The sequence below is a fragment of the Brassica oleracea genome, chromosome C4 (genome assembly GCF_000695525.1).
Source record: "Brassica oleracea var. oleracea cultivar TO1000 chromosome C4, BOL, whole genome shotgun sequence".
In the NCBI taxonomy this organism is placed as follows: domain Eukaryota; kingdom Viridiplantae; phylum Streptophyta; class Magnoliopsida; order Brassicales; family Brassicaceae; genus Brassica; species Brassica oleracea.
Window position 1 is genome coordinate 45,974,534 of NC_027751.1, and position 19,144 is coordinate 45,993,677.

Consider the following 19,144-nt stretch of genomic DNA (forward strand, 5'->3'; position numbering starts at 1 on the left):
ATTTATTAGAATTTTAAAATATAATATATAAATGAAAATATAATATAAATTGTATTATATTTAAAATGAAAATATATTATGATTAAAGTATTTACAAAGATTTTATATTATTAGCTTTAAAGAAATACATGTTAATTTTTATACATATATTATATAGTTTGCTAACGTTAACCCATTTTACCAACATATTAGATTTTATTTTTGAACATAAATATTTTATACTTACGATAATAAAATTTATAAATTTTTAATTTTAATACAATTTTATTATATTTACCTCAATATAATAGTTTTCTTTTAATATGATTGATTATGATTATATAATAGATAAAATATTATGGAATATTTTATTTTCATTTTATAAACGATAACTGAATATATTAATGTATAATAATATTTCAAACTAATTTTGAAATTATCGTAAATATTTAAATATAATTTAGAAAATGAAGATCTTGTAAAAATCTTTTAAAACATATTTGTTAAAATTTTAAATTAAAATGAAAAGATATCAAAAGATATTATGATTAAAGTATTTTAAAAATTCTATGTATTATTAGTCTTAATAAAATACATTTAATAAGATTTCTAAGTGATGGTCCAAATTAAAAAATTACACATGAAAGAAGTCATGACTTCTATATAAGATTTTTGGTACTACTTACGGAAAGTAAACTAAAAAAACTTGGAATTAAACAATCTTTACCCTTAAATTAACTTTCGTATATAACGTTGACATGAATATTTTCTTATTATGATGTTGCTAAATTAACGAAACTAAATTTGATTTAGTAATATAAGTTTTTGTCAGGAGCCTGATTATAACAGAGAAGACAAATCGCTTATTTGCGATTCATTTCGAAATTTTAAGTTTATATACTCCTTTCGTTCCTAAAAGATTCATACTCTAGAGAAAACTTTTGTTTCAAAAAGATACATATTTTATATTTCCAGTGTAATTTTTGTCAACTAATAATGAGAAATTGTAAAGGTCAAGAACATTAATTGTTTTTTTTATTATTAATTTAAAAGTATAAGAAATATAAAATTACAAAAAACATGCATTAATAACTAAGTTTTAATATATTTTATTAAAAAATTGTGAAAATTCTAAAACATGGATTTTTTAGAAACCGGAGAGTATTTTATGACATAAAAGTTGGAACTTCAAAACTAGCTTTGGATGCTGAAAATATTTACCTAGCAAAGGAACCGTTGAAATTTTTATTACTGAAGATATTTTTGTCTTCATGTAAGCTTAACTTTATGCTAAACGCATCATCTGATTCTAACTAAAGAATCCGTTGAAGAGAAAGACACATTGTGGTAAAACAAGTAACCGTTAGAAAGAAAAAGCTTTTGCTTCTACTTTTGCTTTTGGTTTTACTCACAAAAAGTAAACGTTGAATTAAACGTTATTAATCTTCATTTAACTTCGTATATAACGATGAGGCAGATAAGCCACAGCTGTTATTATGAAGCTGCTAAATTTTCCTTAATGAAACTATATTTTAAATAATACAAAAGTTTATGTCAGGAGTTTGATTATTACAGAGAAGACTAATTGCTTCTTTACGATAAGTTTAATTAATAAAAAAAATAAAAAAATCCGAATCTTACCTAAATTAAGGTCTTTGAATGGGACCCACCTCTGTAAGACGCCGGTTTCGTTCTCTTTGCTTTTGTCCAAAATAAAGTTTATTTTTTTCTTCTCCTTTAAAAAATGATTTCTTGAAACAGTCGGAGGGGATGCCTTGAGTTATTGCAGAAGCTAGAGAGAGAGAGTGTGTGTGTCTGCGTGTGTCAAAGAAAAGTCTTCTCTTTCACACCTTTCGTTTTCTCGAAACCTCTTTAAAGAAGATGGTGGTGGAATCTTGGGTTTGACAACTCATTACCAGCCCCCTTTCTCTCTCTTAAGCTTCCTCCAAGCATCCACCAAGGTCCTCATCACTCTCTCTCTCTCTCTCTCTCAATTCCTTCTCCTTTTGGTGTATCAAGTTTGATGTTTGCTTTGATCTTGTAGTTAAAGAAGCAATCTTTTCGTCTTCAAGCTTAACAAAGACAACTTCTTTTTTGGAGAATGGGTTTGTGTAAAAATAGAAACTTTACTATTTGGGTCTTTCCCATTTCGGTTTCTAAGATAGATTAGTGTTTCTCTTTTTGTTCTTCGCTCTTTGGGAAAATTAGGGTTCGACATGGAGGAGATAGAAGGAACCAACAGAGCAGCCGTAGAGAGTTGTCATAGAGTTCTTAACCTCTTACATCAACAAGATCATGGGAGTAGTTTAGTGTCTGAAACTAGAGAAGCTGTGTCTAGGTTCAATAGAGTTGGGAGTCTGTTAAGCAAAAGCGTGGGTCATGCCAGGTTTAGAAGAGCCAATAAGAAGCCTCTGACTCATTTGTCTCAAGCCATCTTCCTTGATCCTTGTCTTCTCCAAACAACTCAACTTCCAGAATCATCTCAGAAACTCCGGTCTGGTTTCCATGAACTGAGCTTGAGACCCAATGATTCTCTCACTTTAGGGACCCGGTCTTTCAGTTTAAAAGCCCCTCCTCTCTTTCAGCTTAACCAACAACAGCAGCAGCAGCAGTTGCATGAACGGTTGCAGGCTCACCATCTACATCAGCAGCAGCAACAAAGACATCATCAAGCTGAGATTATGCTAAGGAAGTGCAGTGGAGGGATAAGTCTGAGCTTCGATAACTCGAGCTGTACACCAACCATGTCATCCACTAGGTCCTTTGTTTCATCGCTTAGCATAGATGGTAGCGTGGCCAATGCAGAAGGGAGAAACTCCTCTCATTTGGTAGGTGATCAGAGTTTATTACCACACTCCAAGAGAAAATGCCTCTTGAAAGGAGACGAACATGGAAGCTCTAGCCGATGCCACTGCTCTAAGAAGAGGTTAGTTGCATATATTTCTATTAATCAAGAAAGGTGTACTAAAACATTGTTGGAAAATTGACAGGAAACACAGGGTTAGGAGATCGATCAGAGTGCCTGCTATAAGCAACAAGGTTGCAGACATACCTCCTGATGATTACTCGTGGCGAAAGTATGGTCAGAAACCCATCAAGGGCTCTCCTTATCCCAGGTATATACTCTTTTTGCTTGATCACTCTCTTTTAATTGATGTGTAAAGTATTGAGTCTTTTTGTTTTGAAAAGTGGTGTGTTGAAAATTGCAGGGGATATTACAAGTGCAGTAGCATGAGAGGTTGTCCAGCGAGGAAGCACGTAGAGAGATGTGTGGAAGATCCGGCAATGCTTATTGTTACTTACGAAGCAGAGCATAGCCACCCGAAACTGCCGTCTCAAGCCGTAACAACATAACTTTCATTGATCCTGTGTGCGCAATGATGATATAGATGGACGTTGAATCTGCTCCAATATTGTGTGTGATAAAATGATGGGCTCGTAGTTGGGGTGTGGAGAGGGTTTGGTTTAAGGGGTAAACGTAGGATTTGTCAAGACTTTTGTTCTTCTTATTTCTATCAAGTGTAATGCTCTTAGTGCTTCGCAATTTTTCTTAATCTCAGCTTCCATTTGAGAAAGTCTTACAAAGTACAAAAAATCATAAAACTAGTTTTAATGGATACTAGAAAACCGAAAGAAAGATGTCAACATAACTTTCATTGATCATGTGTGTTCTCTCCTATGTGCGCCATATGGACCTTGAATCTGCTCCAATATTGTGTCGTGATAACATGATGGGAGCAGTGCTTTTTAGTTGGGGTATGGATTTGCTTGTGAGACAGTTTACTGCAGTTGTTGGGTTTGGTTTTAAGGGATAAACGTAGGATTTGTCAAGACTTTTTGTTTCTCTCAAGTTTATTGCTTCCATTTGAGGAATATAGTCTTACAAAATACAAAAAAATAAAGTTAATAAAATACATTTTTTATGGATACTAGAGGTGGCACACAGAACCGAACCAAATCAAATTGAAGTAAACCAAACCAAAATATGTATTCAAATCATTTAAGTCGACGTTTGTAACAACCCGAACGATTCGGTTTAAAACTAAACTAAGAAAACCAATGTATTAATTTAATAAGTTTAACTGAACATATTAACGATTCATTTAGTACTGTTACTTTCTGATTTAAACCTATGTTTTTACTACAAAAATTTCATGATTTTTTTTAAAATTTTTTTTGAAATATTAACGATCTTTAGTTTTATTTTTTATATTTTGTAAATTTATTTTTAACCGAGTTACATTTTTGAACAAAAATAAAAATCCAACTTCATCATAAGCCTAGCCGAACTGGGTTAATCCAACTTAGCCGAACCAGAAATTGAATCGAAATGTCCACCTCTAAATTAGATTACTACTTTTTGATTAAAGTTACAAAATAGAATGTTCTTTCAACACTTAAAAACGGTTCTGATCATAATAATATGCTTCTTAACAAAGGTTTTGTCCGAACAATCAAAAGGTAACCAACGAGTTATGATGGGGCCTTATACTAATGTTTATGGCCCATTAATCTTCACAAAGATAACATATTTAAAAAAAAAAAACAAAATATCTCATCAAATCAATCATCAAATGTCGTCTTCTTCTTCCTCGTTTACGGTTCTTTACTTTCCAGTTTTGGCTCTTTCTTATTATAAATCTTAAAGGATTAGATCTCTTACACGATCATGAGTCACCCCTGATTGATTTCAAGGTAAACCCTTATCCTCATCCACCTCTTAAAATATTTTTATTAATCTTTGTCTGTATATTGATGCGATCTGATATTTTTCTTCTTCTTTTTCTCTCCACCGTCGTTTTTCTCGTTTTTTTTTTAATTTATAATTACAACCTTTGTGTTGTGGTGGAGATTTGACGGCGGAGGGAAGCTCATGGTGGGGTTATGTCGCCAGTTGTATGATGATATAAAATGGTTTCAGATATTTTCCGCCAAGTTGTTGGTTTTCTAGTAGTTTCTGGCTCTGTTTAATCTTTTTTGAAAAAGACCTTTCTTTCTTCACAAATTTAAAATAAAAAAAAAAGAGCTATGATCTTGTCTTAAACACATAGCTTTTCTGAAAAAAATCTTAACTTTGTGTGATCTGGGTTGAGTTTGGTCTATGTGTTCGTCGAATTGTCTGAATGAGTGGATCCTATTCTCTCCTTTTTTGATTTTTTTTTTTTTTTAAATATATAAACAGAGGTTGATTTCTTCTGAGTCTTTACTCTTTATGTAGAAGAAACATGGTTGCTGCAAAGGAGAACAAGTTCCTAACCGTTGCACCTTTCGAGTGCGCTTGGAGCGATGATCTCAAGTTCCGCGAACCGGGCCGAGGCTGCGTTGCCTTCGACGCCTTTGCTCACAACGACGTCACCGTGGTGTTCCGAGAGAACGTGGGGAGCCAGCATTACCATTACAAGAAAGACAACTGTCCTCATTACATTGTCATCATCGGCAGCAACAGGAACCGGAGGCTGAAGATTCAGGTCGATGGGGCCTCCGTGGTGGACGAGGAGGCTTCTGATCTCTGCCGCTGTTCCTTGGAGTTTGAGAGTTACTGGATCAGTATCTACGATGGGCTGGTGAGCATTGGGAAAGGTCGGTATCCGTTTCAGAACCTGGTGTTTCAGTGGCAAGACGCCAAGCCTAATTGTAGTGTGCAGTACGTTGGGCTGAGCAGCTGGGATAAACATGTTGGGTATAGGAATGTGAGTGTGTTTCCTGTGACGAATGATCGTATCTCTCTGTGGAAGCAAGTGGATTACCGTGAAGTTAAAGGAGATGAGGTGGAAGAGGAAGGGAATGGTTATGATTATGAACAATGGGGGCTTGGTAACTTTCTAGAGAGCTGGGAGTTATCGGATACAGTCTTTCGTGTTGGTGATGAGGAAGTGGATGTACCTGCTCACAAGGCTATCTTACAAGCATCAGGTAGCTTTCCTTTGAGTGGAGATGTCATTCAACTTCGTGGTGTCTCGTATCCGATTCTTCATGCTCTTCTTCAGTATATCTATACAGGACGAACTCAGGTAACTTTGAAGCTAAATTTGAAAAGTGGTATCAAATTTTTGGTACCGTCTGTTATGAAGCTTGGAGGTTCTTCGTCTTCCTCATGCTTTTCTTCAACCTTTTTTTGATGTAGATTTTGGAATCAGAACTTGGTCCATTGAGGGATTTAAGTTCTAGCTTTGAAGTGATGCCATTGGTGAGACAATGTGAAGAATATATAAGCCGTTTAAAACTAAGCGACAGAGTATCTGACCCCTGCAAAAGAGTTGAACTATCATGTCCAATTTCTCAGCCCTTGTCTGGTTTTATGTTCCCAACTGCTTTCCCTGCTGACGTGGCCAAGCTGAAGAAGTTCTACTCTAGCGGCGAGTACAGTGACGTAAAGATCTGTCTCAGTGACCATGGCGTCACTTTCCAATCTCATAAAGTCATTCTTAGTCTCTGGAGTGTTGCATTTGCAAAGGTGAGAGAAACTATCTCTTTGTGGTTACAGTTTTGATGTTGATGAAAATGTTGATTCTCATTCTCAATGAACATATACAGATGTTTACAAATGGGATGAGTGAAAGCCATTCGTCGACGATCTACTTAACCGATGTGTCACCAGAAGCGTTCAAGGCTATGCTTAACTTCATGTATAGCGGAGAGTTGAACATGGAAGACACTGTGAACTTTGGAACCGATTTGATCCATCTTCTCTTTCTAGCTGACCGGTTTGGAGTTGTTCCACTTCATCAGGAATGCTGCAAAATGCTCTTAGAGTGCCTCTCCGAGGTGATTTTTTCTTCACAATCCTCTTTAGTAAATGATGCTTCTCTCTTTTGCTATCATGTTGCTCTTCTTTTCCAGTTATATCTGTTACAATATGGGTTCTGTATGGTAGAGAGTTTAACGAGCCGTGGAGTTGTGGTTTCAGCCTTCTGAAAAAATAAAGAAAAAGAAACGAAATATTAATATTGTTCCATGTATATATTACATGCAGGGATGGTGTTCTTGTTTTGGAAGAAGATCATACAACAAGAATAATTCTTTTGTGCAAGTTTTTTTGGGCGTGGAAGCAGACAAATTTGGAGAATTAGTAGGGAAAGCTAACCTCAGAACTTTTGTTGCAGGATTCTGTATGCTCAGTTCTCCAAGTGGTTTCGTCTATCTCATCCTGTAAACTCATTGAGGAGATGTGCAAGAGGAAGTTCTCCATGCACTTTGACTATTGTACCACGGCGAGTTTGGACTTTGTCTTGTTAGATCAGACCACTTTCAGTGATATTCTTGAGGTGTGTATTCTCTTGCACCAACCTTCTCATTCTTGTAAGAACCTCTCAATCTACTTGGGGACAACCAAAAAACTGCTACACTTAGTTCTTGTGGAAAAACATTGTTGTTCTTAATTTACTGATCAGTGTTAATACCTGAATATGCAGTCTGCAGATCTAACAGTGACATCTGAGGAGAAGATTCTTGATGCTGTTCTCATGTGGTGCATGAAAGCTGAGGAGCCACAGCGTTGGGAAGATATAGATGAGCTAATGAACTATTCTAATCCAGAAACTTTGTTCAAAGAAAGACTTCAGTCACTTGATGACTTGTTGCCTCATGTGCGCTTCTCTTTGTTGCCCTACGAGTTGCTGGAGAGGGTAAAGCAGATCCCGACACTTCTTATACTGGTTAGAGTTTTATCTTTTTCTGTTAAATTTATACTAATGTCATCTATGGTTAATGATCTTGCAGTTAGAAAACAGCAACTTAAGCAGACAAATCCCAGTATTCAATCGTCTTGTAAGTTTTTAACATTTGTCCTTTTTGTTGTTTCTCCTTTCAAGACTTTTCTTCTGTTCAAGACTTCTGATATTTTGCGTTGTGTACAGGTAAAGGAGGCTACTAGTTTTTTGGCTTCTAGATTGACATGCCCAGGAAACGAAGCGACGTAAGAGTTATATAGTCATGTAACATCTCCTCCAGCTTTACTTTTACAGAGTAGTAGTTAATCATTAAAAGCTTACATCTCTAGTTCAAGGCTCCAACACCGGAGATCGAGTTTCAAGGAGCTTCAGTACATACGCGATGGGGATAGCAATGGGGTGCTTCACTTCGTTGGTACATCGTATGGGAGTCATCAATGGGTCAACCCTGTTCTCGCAAAGGTTTAAACTCAATTTCATCTCACTTTTGTTGAAGTCATTTTACAAGAACCATGTATTTTACTGGAGCAAGAGTTCCTTATGTTTTGAATTTCTCGATGTTTCCAGAAAATCATCATTACATCAAGCAGCCCCACTTCCAGATTCACTGATCCCAAGGCTTTAGCTTCAAAAACATATGTGGTATGGGTCCACCAAAGCTTGTTCTTCTTATATGATTGGAACTTGGCTTGAACTATCCAATTTTTAATCATATGATTTTGACTCTTTTTTTTTTGGGCAACAGGGTACTTCCTTTGCAGGGCCTAGGATGGAAGACGGACGTATATCTCCCTGGTGGATGGTGGACTTAGGCGAAGATCACCAGGTCTCCTCCATACCTTCTCTTTCTACCACATCCTCTGTTTGATGCAGTTTAAGAACTTCATAAACCATGCTCACAGACTTGAAGCAAAATAGTTTGTGTTTTTAGTTCGATATGTAAGAAACTAACCGGGTGAGGGTTGTGTGGGATGCAGCTTATGTGCAACTACTACACATTCAGACAAGACGGGTCAAGAGCATACGCAAGGTCCTGGAAGTTTCAGGTATCTTAATCTAAATCTTTCAGCCTAGACTTGATGTCTTTATTGAGACAAGCTGCTTAGGAAGATTGTGTGTCTTGATGGGGTATGAAGGGATCAATGGATGGGAACACGTGGACGGACTTGAGAGTCCACGAGAACGACCAAACGATGTGCAAGGCTGGTCAGTTTGCATCGTGGCCAGTCACAGCAGCAAATGCGTTACTTCCCTTCAGATTTTTCAGGCTGGTTCTGACCGGTCCAACCGCAGACACATCAACTCCTTGGAACTTTTGCATTTGCTACTTGGAACTCTACGGTTACTTCCGTTGAAAACTACACTGCTACCTGTTAACTGTCTCTACTACACACGTGTGCTTTTTTTTCCTTTTGTTGCATCTTTGAATCTTGGAAAAACTATTGACAGAATAAGATTTAAATGGTTTTCTAGTTAGAAAAATGTTTCTCAAGAAACGTGAAGCTAATTCCATTTGGGTGGTTGTGATTTTCTTGCAAGAGATTTGTCTCCTGGTGGTAAAAATAAAATAAAATTGGAAGCAAATGAGGTCTTTTTTTGTTTTGGTCAACAGCCAATGAGGTGTACTTTGTGTTATTATAGAATGTAACATCGCGACGATGTAGTAAGTAGTAACGTCTATGGGTCTTTGTGTGGATGGCTGGATGCCAAATAAGGTCTACTTTGTGTATTATAGAATGTAACATCTATTGCGTCTTACATATCTTAAACTGCGCACCCTAATTTTGCTATCAACGTTTTGTAAAATATCTATATCTATTTATTAATTGTGAATTTGGAAGGAAGAACCCAAAAATTCAAAGTATGTATTTTTTTAAGCCTTGGAATGTGTTTTTTTTTATAATGTGTGTTTGAGTCTTGTTATAATTAGGTTATTGACTTATTGATTGACTAGTGTTTAGCCCCGTACTAAGTACGGCAAGGATTTGTTAACTTTAACATGTATTAACACTACATTTTCTTGTTAAAATATATCATAGATTATATATAATATATCAAGAAGAGTGTTAATTAATTTGTGTTTGCATAAACCCATAAATTGTTGATAATATATATAGAAAACTACAACAACTTGTAATCATTATAAGCTAAGATGCCATTGTTTACAATTATTACTTTAATCTGGTCCACACATCACTACTGATATGCCACCTTCATGTTCTTTAATGGCAAGATGATCTCTAGTTTTTATTTTGCTCTATATCCACATAAACTTCAAAATTCATCCAAACAAAACTCAATAACATTAAAGCTTTCTATGTTAGCCGCAAGAAAGTGGTAAAAAAACACGTGTTATGATTTTTTTTATTGAACCTGCATTTTAAGATTCTTCTTGATCGCCTTTTCTACAATAATCCCTAACCATAAAATTCAACGATAAGATAAAACATATATAAAATCTTCAGTTTCTGTATAATAGACTCAAATCGATTTGTAAAATATTTGAATATATTTTGTTATAAGAAAACATATTTGTGAAATATAGTTAAACCGTAACACAACGATTTGTAAATAATCAGTTTGTATATATAGCAGGTTCATATATACGTATTGTTACCTGAATTACCGACAAAACTCTGAGTTTTCTTTTTCGTTTGAAGAACTCTTTGAAACTGGAGTACATTAAGTACCATTTTCATCCTGAATCATGAATAAATAATTAAAAGAATGAGAAAGCATTGAATTGAACATTGAAGAAAATTAATCTGAAAAGGAGAAATATAAACCTGTATAGATTTCTTACTACACTCAAAACACTGGAAAAATGAAGAAAAAACGTTGATAAAAGAAAGAAATATGAAAAATCAATTAGTTGCTTGAAGTTATATAGAAGTTAGACGATTTGACATTGCTGGGGAAAAAGGTGTTTGAAATCGTGATAGAATTTCTAACTACACATGACACTTTTTCTTGGAATTTGAACATCTTAGTAGTGGTACGAGAAAATTTAGGAGTCAGTTTTGTCTTATAGTTTTCTAAAAATTGAATTTGTTATTTTTAATTGATTTGTTATTTTTGAAACACAATGCCAAATATCAACTTTTTATTGGATAAGTGACTTGCAAATTAGTATATAAAGGATTTGTTTGAAATGTACTTGTGTGTTATTGTTCCACGGTTTCTTAAAAACTGTGTGTCTTGAGTTGTGAGAATAGTTATCAACACAATGCCACATAACTTAGAGCATCTCTAAGCATACTACATACTTGATTCCAAAATAGAGTTTGGAATAAGAAATGTTACAACGTAAATCGATTTTCCATTTTATAACAAAATAAACATTGAGTTTACTCAATAAATAAAATAATATATTTATTTTTTGTTCATAACTCCATTTTTATTCCAAAATAGAATGGAATTTGAGTAAAATTCAACTCCATATCTCATTTTTTTTTTCTTTTTAAATTTTTGTTTTAGAAATGCTGTTAAGTAATAGTTAAACGATAATTTGCATTTATAAGCTGATTCTGATAGTTTTGGTATCTTCTTTCAACCAAATGAGACTCTAGAATCTGATTTTCTTTAAGGCTGCGTTTTGAAAGTTGATAAATTCCAAATGAGCTGATTTGAGATGGAGTTGAGAGACGCAACTAATGCCATATAACAGCTAACATGTTAGTGTTTTCTTTAAATAAACAACCCATGTGATTGATATAAAATTGGTATTGTGATTTACATATCATGGTAGATAATTGAGCTTGATTTGTATTGATAGTTTGGTTGTGATTATGCTGTCATAGGCTTCATGGAAGTGTTCTAGAAATTTCTTATTGTCATTAATTTTTGGATATAAGTATATCAAAATATTAGAATTTCATGGCTTATCTCTGTGGAAAATAATGTATCAAAACATAAATATTATAAATTTACATTTATAATTTTTGATGCATGCAAACTTAACAACATATATTACAGTTGGTGCATTGTTTTCTTCAGTGGAGTCGATCACCTTTAGGCAAAGTTGGTCCGTAATGTACATGTCAAATGAAAATTATTACACTTTTGTCATTGTTTATTTCTAAATCTAGTTGTAAAACAAGATCTTTGTTTTAAGTTTCTGCGTTGGTCTAACATTCACTATATATATGACCTGACCAATCACATCTGCAAATATAAATGGTAAATAATTAAAGTATAATTTTTTTATTCACTATAATTCAAAACTTTTAAAAGGATGAAGATTGGTCCTAGATTCTTCAAGATAATCCATCAATTGAAAAGCATTGATGATGCAAGTTTGACTTTCTTTGAGAACATTTTAGTGTTTATTAATAAGATATTCTTCAACTTGAGCATATATATAATTTCCATGTAAACACACAAATTACTACAATTAAAAAAAAAAACAAGATGACATCGAAGTTTAGTTAATGGTTTTAGAATGTTTTGAAAAAATCTACATGCTTTAATATTTAAAACACCATATTAAGGATCCTTTTTTTGGTTAAGGGCAAACCTGCTCGTCGACCAACATCATTTCAAGAACATTTCCATCACTACTCTTATTATATGCCTCTAGAGTACTATTCTATAACCTGCATTTTGATTATTTTTATTTTCTCCCACTAAATCAATGTTGTTCGAGGGAACGAATAATTGTTTTTTGTGTGTACACCATGGAAATGATCAAATTCATTAATTTTGGTAAATAAAACATATATTATCAGTAGTTACTTCATTGTTTTTGATCATCATCTTTAGATGAATATGAACAATAATTTTCATAATAACAATTAAATACTGAAGATCATCTTATTGATATAGTGACAAACATGGGTAGGTGACATTAAGTTGAAAGTACCTTTTAGGTATGTGCGAGAACAAAAATTAAACTAATCATCCTCATTTCTCATGGTTCTACTTCTATCCAAGCACCGATGGCTCCATCAAAACACGGGGTTTTAACTGATATCACTAGTGCATATATATAACTAATACTACTATGTGCATAACGAACTTGTTTATGTCCAAAAACCGATTGGAAAAGACATGGAAATAATGGACTAGTGGTCCGAGCCCATTAGTCGTAGGTATTTGACATTTTACATGGAGACAAAAGATTGAACCTATCATTTCTCATGGCTCTAAACATGCAAGCACTGCAACAAAATTTTGATTAATTTGCCTAAATCTAGAGAAGTCCATTTACATACAGAGAGTCAACACTACTTGAATCCCATTAGTCTAAATTCGAGGAATAAAGATAATTAATGGTCTACTTCTCCCTTTCTTTCTTTTTTTGCCATGATTCCCTTCAATTTTGTTGAAAATTTATATCCGGAGCATGAATAGTACTAATTCAAGATATGAACATCATGTCAAGTTCTTACCTGACTTATATATGTCTCCGTATCTCATGTTTTGTTAGTCTAATCTATCACAAGTCCTAAGTCCGAACAACAGTTATAGCGCCGTGCAAATTTGATCACATAAATCTTTTGAATATTCTGTAAATACTTTGGCGTGTGCACTAGGAATATATGGCATGTGTGGACAGTGGATATCATCTATTCATTCTATGTAGATAAGGGGCGGTGACAACTGACAAGTAATCCAAGTAATCAAGCTAGTCATAAGATTCTTTAGCATAAAAAAGTTATCATATATAGATTTATAGTTATGGAAGGATATCAGGAGCATAACTCTAATTTGTTAGCAACTTAGCATGTCCGGTATATCGATAAACTGAAAACAAATTGACATTTGTATCAACCATATACTAGCTCGTTACTAGATCCACAGCGAAAGAAGTTCATTTGTTATTAATTTGCATGTTTGTTAATGGCTGGTTATTGTATTCTAGTATATTGTTAGGACTTGAGAGTATCTTGAAACCAACATTAGCTTCTATTGGTAATCGTAAAATGGAGATGCATGACATCCGAAAGTAAACCATTAAAACGCAGTTAATAATCGGATGAGAGACTGGTGGAATGTCTAACACGTTTACTTTCACGAAAGGGAGATTAATTAAAGGTTCTTATCTTGCTTAGCGGCTTAGTATTGTATATATTAATTGAAGCTTTTTTCTTAAGAGTACCCCTGTTTATAAAAACAAATGTAAATCTGGAATTATTCAACTATGGTTGTCTATAGACAAATTCTTTATCGTTAGTGAATGAAATATAGTTCAGGTCAATTTTTTTTTGATTTTAGATGGGTTAGATCACTATGTGTTAGATAAAAAGGTAAAGCAACATAAAATTTTTGTTTTCATTACAAAAATATGTGTTTGCTAATGAGAATCATATATATTGTTACCGATAATAAAACGACTTCTATGCTATTAGAAGGTAGATGCATAGTTGCAGACATCATCATTATTGTGAAACTAAGTCTTGTAAATATAACTTGTATAACAAATATTATATTATAGCGAATTATTACACGATGTAATTAATTTATGAAAATGAATCCAATACATAAATCTCTGGTTTATTTAGCTAAGACTCTTTAAAAGGTAGACACATCACACATGCAACAAAGTTGTGTGTGGCACCACCATATACTAGAAGATGGTCAACTTCGGTCGACTCCAATACCATGATTTTCCACCAAAACAAGATCCGATTTCAACAATTCTTGGTTCGTTACACTCCTTGATTAGTCTAGTTTCTAATGAATACAAACACTCATAATCTCCCCACGAGCATTCTCCATAAAACCAAATATACCTTAATACTATCAAAACAAACCATAGTTTCGACCAACCTTGCTTCAAAACAGATTTTCTCACCCAATACTAATCATTTTAACACGCTTAAACATTCAAACGAAACCTTAAAGAAATGTCTACAAACTGAACAAAACAAAACTGAATTTCATCAAGTATAACTCAAGTTATGACAATTTTAATCGAACCTAAAAGCACACCAAAAGCACCTATCCCACATTCATTAACCTCCACATCCTCACACCCACACTTCTCATCTCCACACCGTCGATATCGTTAAATCCAACGGCTAAGATTCAAACCTGAGCAGCAACACCGATCCGAGTACTCATCGTATTAACCAATCAGAGCAGAGATAGAAACCACACATCTGACTATATAAACGTTTCCGAAGTTCTCGTCGTCTTCATCAGAATCCAATCCAATCGCAGAAACTTCTTCATATAGAGAGATAGAAAAAAATGTCTGCAGAGGAAGAAACCGTTCCCACCAACGTCGAAGAGACGACGACGGCGCCGGCGAGTGAGAAGAAACCGGCGGCGAAGGGAGGTAAGGCGAAGAAGACGAAGGAAGTTAAAGCAGCAGCAGCAGCTCCGAAGAAGAAGCCTGCTCCGAGGAAGAGAGCTTCTTCATCTCACCCTACCTACGAAGAGGTATCAGATTCGATTCGATTCAATTTAAAACTCGATTTTGGATTTGAGATTTAGGTTTAATTTGAAATCGATTTGCAGATGATTAAAGACGCGATCACGACGTTGAAGGAGAGAACCGGATCTAGCCAATACGCGATTCAGAAGTTCATCGAGGAGAAGCAGAAGTCGCTTCCTCCCACCTTCAGGAAGCTTCTCCTCGTCAATCTCAAGAGACTCGTCGCTTCCGGGAAGCTCGTCAAAGTCAAAGGCTCATTCAAGCTCCCCTCCGCTAAATCAACCGCCGTTGCTGCTCCTAAACTGGCTCCGGTTAAGAAGAAGGCAACCGTATCTGTTAAACCGAAGGCTAAAGTTGCTAAACCTGCAGCTAAAGGAACCAAGAAGGCCAAAGCTGTAGTAGCAGCTGTGAAGCCAAAGGCTAAAGTCGCTGCTAAGGCTAAACCAAAGACGAAGACAAAGACGGTGGCGGCTGTGTCAAAGACCAAAGCTGTTGCTGCTAAGCCTAAGGCTAAAGAGAGACCTGCCAAAGCGGCGAGGACTTCGAGTAGAACGTCTCCAGGGAAGAAGGCTGCTGCTCCTGCTAAGAAAGCAGCGGCGGCTGTGACTAAGAAGGCCAAGGCGAAGGCTCCGGCTGCTAAGAGTGTGAAGGCGAAGTCTCCGGCGAAGAGGGCTTCGACGAGGAAGGTGAGGAAGTGAAGAAGATGGTGTTTAGGGTAGTGAAAGGGGGAGATTGAATACATGGTTGTGATGATGGTTAGCTTCTCTAGGGTAGCCTTGTATAATTTGAATCATCCTTGAAGAAGCTTTTTTTACTTTTCGTTGGTTTTGGTTTCTCCTTGAAACCTTTTGTAATTTTTGGTTTGTTTTGGAATTAAGCTTCTTACATGGTTAATGTGTTCATCAAGTTCTGTCTGAATGGAATCTTGTATGAATCTAGAACATTGTAGTAATGTGTTCAGCTTCTTTCTTGTTGAATGTTTTGATGCAGACAACATACTATGCTTTGAAGGAATGGGTCTACTTTAAGCTTGTTATATGGTTAATGATCATCTAGTTCTTTCTGCCTGAACTGATTCTTGTATGAATCTAGAGCATTGTCTCAATGTGTTCATGCTTATTTCTTGTTAAATGTTATAATGCAGACAACATACTATGCCTTTGAAGGAACTGGTCTACTTTAAGAACAACAAACTTGGGAAAGTTTTAAGGTGAGATTAGTACCTTTTGTCTGAATCATATGATGCACTTGGTACCTTTAACACATCTCTTACATAGAATGAAACAAAGCTAGGAAGAAAGTACATCACTTTGCTCTGTTTCTGACTTTGGTGTATCTTGGAGACATTGTTTGAATCTTTCCACTTTCTGAATTGAGTATTTGAGCTCCTGCTGAATGTTGAACCTGGAAGGAGACAGCACAATGTCTTTCCATATTGACCCAGCTTCACAGGCAGGGTTTGGTCTTCTGTACAGCTCGTAAATTGATTCTGCATTCTCGTTTAACCTCCCTACATTCTTCAAACAGTCTATCTCCTCTGGATCCACTAGCAATGTCTTCTCCTTCTCTTTCCATGCTATCATCTGCACAAAAAAAAATCACAATTGTCTCACCATGGATTCTCACTTTCATTTACTAATAACATTGTCAGAGTTCTAACCTTTGGTGAACCTTCAAGAGCATTGGTGCAGTAAAGCCTCGCATTGTCAACTATGTTGCAATACGTAAGAAACGCATCTGCAAACCTCTTGTGAGATGTCAGCTGAGATCTCACCCTCACCGCTCTTCTACACATTATTGCTCTCCTGCATAAACCTTATGTTAAGAATAAAACACACACAATTGTTTGAGAACTAGTTACTAACAGCCCTCACCTAATGCCTCGAATCACTGCTAAGTAGGCATCGCACACAACTCCAACTAACTCTATCCTGTATGGCTTTCTCTCCTTCCCATCCTCTTGCAGCTGTTGTCTTTCCCCTATGCGTTCCCAATAGTTCTCTATAACATCTCCGTTTTCACCAACCTTGTATCCAGCTCCCATTCTGTAACGGTGGCGATGCACATTCCTCGTCATGGTTATGGTCTGTACCACAAACGGTACCCACGAGAGTGTTCCATCCATTATCACATCCCTCCCTTCGTTTAGAGCTGTAACTAGCAGTGATGATGCTGCATCTGTTGATGATTGGTGAACCTGCCAAGAGTTTCAAACATTTTTGTGGATATTGAATAAATCATAAGGTAATATGTTTCTTGTTTTTGTTCTTATATATATATTTACTGGAAGAGTTACTAAAACTTGATTTGATCCCTTGTGTCTCCGATTGGTAATGCCTCGGAACGCACCGCAGTTAATAGTAACAAAAATCTCTACATATGTATTTTTTTATTACTATTAAAACCGCACCGCAGAATAGAGACGGTCATAGAGAACTATTGGAAACAAAAAGACCTTACAAATTCAGCAGTCTTGATCATATCAGCATGTCCTCTGGAGCTTAGAGCTCTGTATATCACATCAGATTCTTTGAAAGCATCAGCTTCAATAACCACAGCATCTGCTCCTGCCCAAAATGGTCTGATCCCAAACCACACACACAACCATGTTTACAGGCAAATGAATAGATCTAAATGAACTTTATATATTAGATCTTTTTTACTTACTCTTTGAGAATTTCTTTAAGAACAGTGCTCTTTCCTGCACCCATACCACCACCCATAAGGAGTAGAACAGGGCTTCTGTCCTTGTGTGCAACTGGAGCCATTACTTCTGTACATTCCGAGTCATCAACAGATGCTATCCCCATTGCTTTCATTTCCTCTACCAATGTGTTGAACACTCTTGCCACTTTTAGATTCTTAGTCACCCTCTCAAACCTCTGATCCCTATTATACCAACCAAGAAACAATCATTTGGAAAAAAAATCACCAAAAGAGAACACAATATGGATAGCTTTGTTGTTTAAGATCACCTTGTTGCTGCCATGACAATGTGCTTGAGCTTCTTTTTAGGCTCAACATCAGCGCTGAGTATCTGTAACAAAATCCATGTTAACAACTAAGGTCAAGGCCGGTCCTGGGCATTGCCAAGTGAAACATCGGCCTATAACGCACAATTTTTTTTTTGAAAAAAGTTACATAGAAATAAATTCTCAAATTTGTAAAATTTATTTTTATTTAAACTTTCACTAAATAGCCTACAGCCTCCAAAATCTCGGATCTTAAAAGTTTTGTTTGTGTTTTATGTTACCTGACTGATCATGAGATCTGCATGGCTCCAGTGGTAAGCAAAGTAACTGAGAATACATCTCTCAAACTCCTCGACGAGTTTAATGAAGAGAGAATCAGCATCAGGCTCTTCAGAGAAGAAGCTGTAGATGTCCTCCTCGCAGCAACCTGATTTCCTTATGTACTCATTGGCTAATTTGCAGAGATGAGGACATTCTCTCCTGTCCTTGAATCCCATTTGACGCACTGCAACAAATAGAAAGAAAGAAAAAACACAAAACAACATGTCCTTATGATGATGCATCAAAATGTATATGCTCATATATATGGAGAACTCAAAGAGGATATAATATGTAGATTTGTTTTACCAACGTAGTGAGAGAATCTCTCGAGCTTCTCATGGCCTTTGTGTTTGTGAGACCGTCTGAGACGAGGGATGTTCTTGGAGTGACGTATCTTCCTGAGACGGTAATGCAGTGCAAGGGCTAAGAGCAAGCCAATGGATGAGATTACCAAAATCTGTGAGAAGGTCGTCTTGTCATTGTTGCTGTTAAGCTCTGGAACACACATTGAACTGTTAAGCATATGAATGGATTCGGTTTGGGGATGATCATCAAGAGACATGAGATTAAAGATTGGCAAAACTCTTAAGATTGGGATTAGTGTTGTTTGACTTTGTTTTGTGTTACGAGAGAATGTATCTGCTTTCTCCACGTGTTACTGTATTGTACTAAAATAGCTTTTGAGCCCTATTACTCCGGATGTTTCTTGTGGGTTTGACCATTTAATTTTTGTTTTGTATAGCCAAGAATCTTATTTTCCATGTATGTTGTGTTTTTGAAAGGTTTTAGAAACTCTTTTACCCAAGGCTATTATAAAACAT

General features: G+C 35.6%; 4 protein-coding genes across 6 annotated transcripts; 3 read left to right on the top strand and 1 right to left on the bottom strand.

The window, feature by feature from the left end:
• The first annotated feature begins 1,719 nt into the window (after positions 1-1,719).
• On the top strand, positions 1,720-3,533 carry LOC106336590 (probable WRKY transcription factor 21). Of its 2 annotated transcripts, none has more exons than XM_013775456.1 (5): positions 1,720-1,940; positions 2,024-2,084; positions 2,188-2,905; positions 2,970-3,095; positions 3,169-3,533. In XM_013775456.1, the coding sequence occupies exons 2-5, from the start codon at positions 2,081-2,083 to the stop codon at positions 3,212-3,214; spliced, it is 894 nt and encodes a 297-aa protein (XP_013630910.1). In that variant the 5' UTR covers positions 1,720-1,940; positions 2,024-2,080; the 3' UTR covers positions 3,215-3,533. The 2 variants fall into 2 exon arrangements, with proteins under 2 accessions (XP_013630910.1, XP_013630909.1); XM_013775455.1 differs by having other exon boundaries at positions 3,189-3,533.
• A 1,023-nt stretch (positions 3,534-4,556) lies between these two features.
• On the top strand, positions 4,557-9,189 carry LOC106342179 (BTB/POZ domain-containing protein At2g30600). 2 transcript variants are annotated; one of them, XM_013781040.1, is made up of 13 exons: positions 4,557-4,860; positions 5,198-5,990; positions 6,104-6,433; positions 6,514-6,744; positions 7,083-7,244; positions 7,392-7,604; positions 7,699-7,746; positions 7,836-7,894; positions 7,979-8,111; positions 8,217-8,291; positions 8,395-8,475; positions 8,627-8,695; positions 8,786-9,189. In XM_013781040.1, exons 1-13 carry the CDS (start codon positions 4,853-4,855, stop codon positions 9,002-9,004), a joined length of 2,421 nt encoding a protein of 806 aa, XP_013636494.1. In that variant the 5' UTR covers positions 4,557-4,852; the 3' UTR covers positions 9,005-9,189. The 2 variants fall into 2 exon arrangements, with proteins under 2 accessions (XP_013636494.1, XP_013636495.1); XM_013781041.1 differs by having other exon boundaries at positions 4,557-4,674.
• Positions 9,190-14,806: 5,617 nt separating this feature from the next.
• Positions 14,807-16,044, top strand: LOC106337287 (histone H1.2). Its single transcript, XM_013776372.1, has 2 exons — positions 14,807-15,035; positions 15,114-16,044. The coding sequence occupies exons 1-2, from the start codon at positions 14,844-14,846 to the stop codon at positions 15,726-15,728; spliced, it is 807 nt and encodes a 268-aa protein (XP_013631826.1). The 5' UTR covers positions 14,807-14,843; the 3' UTR covers positions 15,729-16,044.
• A 274-nt stretch (positions 16,045-16,318) lies between these two features.
• LOC106340470 lies at positions 16,319-18,909 on the bottom strand. The gene is made up of 8 exons (XM_013779350.1): positions 18,630-18,909; positions 18,284-18,507; positions 18,006-18,067; positions 17,698-17,919; positions 17,491-17,611; positions 16,905-17,227; positions 16,691-16,835; positions 16,319-16,613 (listed from the first exon to the last, which is right to left on the bottom strand). The coding sequence occupies exons 1-8, from the start codon at positions 18,883-18,885 to the stop codon at positions 16,320-16,322; spliced, it is 1,647 nt and encodes a 548-aa protein (XP_013634804.1). The 5' UTR covers positions 18,886-18,909; the 3' UTR covers position 16,319.
• Between the last annotated feature and the right edge of the window lie 235 nt (positions 18,910-19,144).

Excerpts from the sequence above, each read along its gene's own strand:
- LOC106342179 (XM_013781040.1), top strand. Across the intron at positions 8,112-8,216 it reads TCAACCCTGTTCTCGCAAAG|AAAATCATCATTACATCAAG; the intron begins GTTTAAACTCAA and ends CGATGTTTCCAG. Across the intron at positions 8,292-8,394 it reads TAGCTTCAAAAACATATGTG|GGTACTTCCTTTGCAGGGCC; the intron begins GTATGGGTCCAC and ends TTTGGGCAACAG.
- LOC106340470 (XM_013779350.1), bottom strand. The coding sequence starts at position 18,885 with ATGTCTCTTGATGATCATCCCCAAACCGAATCCATTCATATGCTTAAC. Across the intron at positions 17,228-17,490 it reads TGATCAAGACTGCTGAATTT|GTTCACCAATCATCAACAGA; the intron begins GTAAGGTCTTTT and ends AACTCTTGGCAG. Across the intron at positions 16,614-16,690 it reads CTCTTGAAGGTTCACCAAAG|ATGATAGCATGGAAAGAGAA; the intron begins GTTAGAACTCTG and ends TTTTTTGTGCAG.
- LOC106336590 (XM_013775455.1), top strand. Across the intron at positions 2,906-2,969 it reads TGCCACTGCTCTAAGAAGAG|GAAACACAGGGTTAGGAGAT; the intron begins GTTAGTTGCATA and ends GAAAATTGACAG. Across the intron at positions 3,096-3,188 it reads AAGGGCTCTCCTTATCCCAG|GGGATATTACAAGTGCAGTA; the intron begins GTATATACTCTT and ends TGAAAATTGCAG.
- LOC106337287 (XM_013776372.1), top strand. The coding sequence starts at position 14,844 with ATGTCTGCAGAGGAAGAAACCGTTCCCACCAACGTCGAAGAGACGACG. Across the intron at positions 15,036-15,113 it reads CTCACCCTACCTACGAAGAG|ATGATTAAAGACGCGATCAC; the intron begins GTATCAGATTCG and ends ATCGATTTGCAG.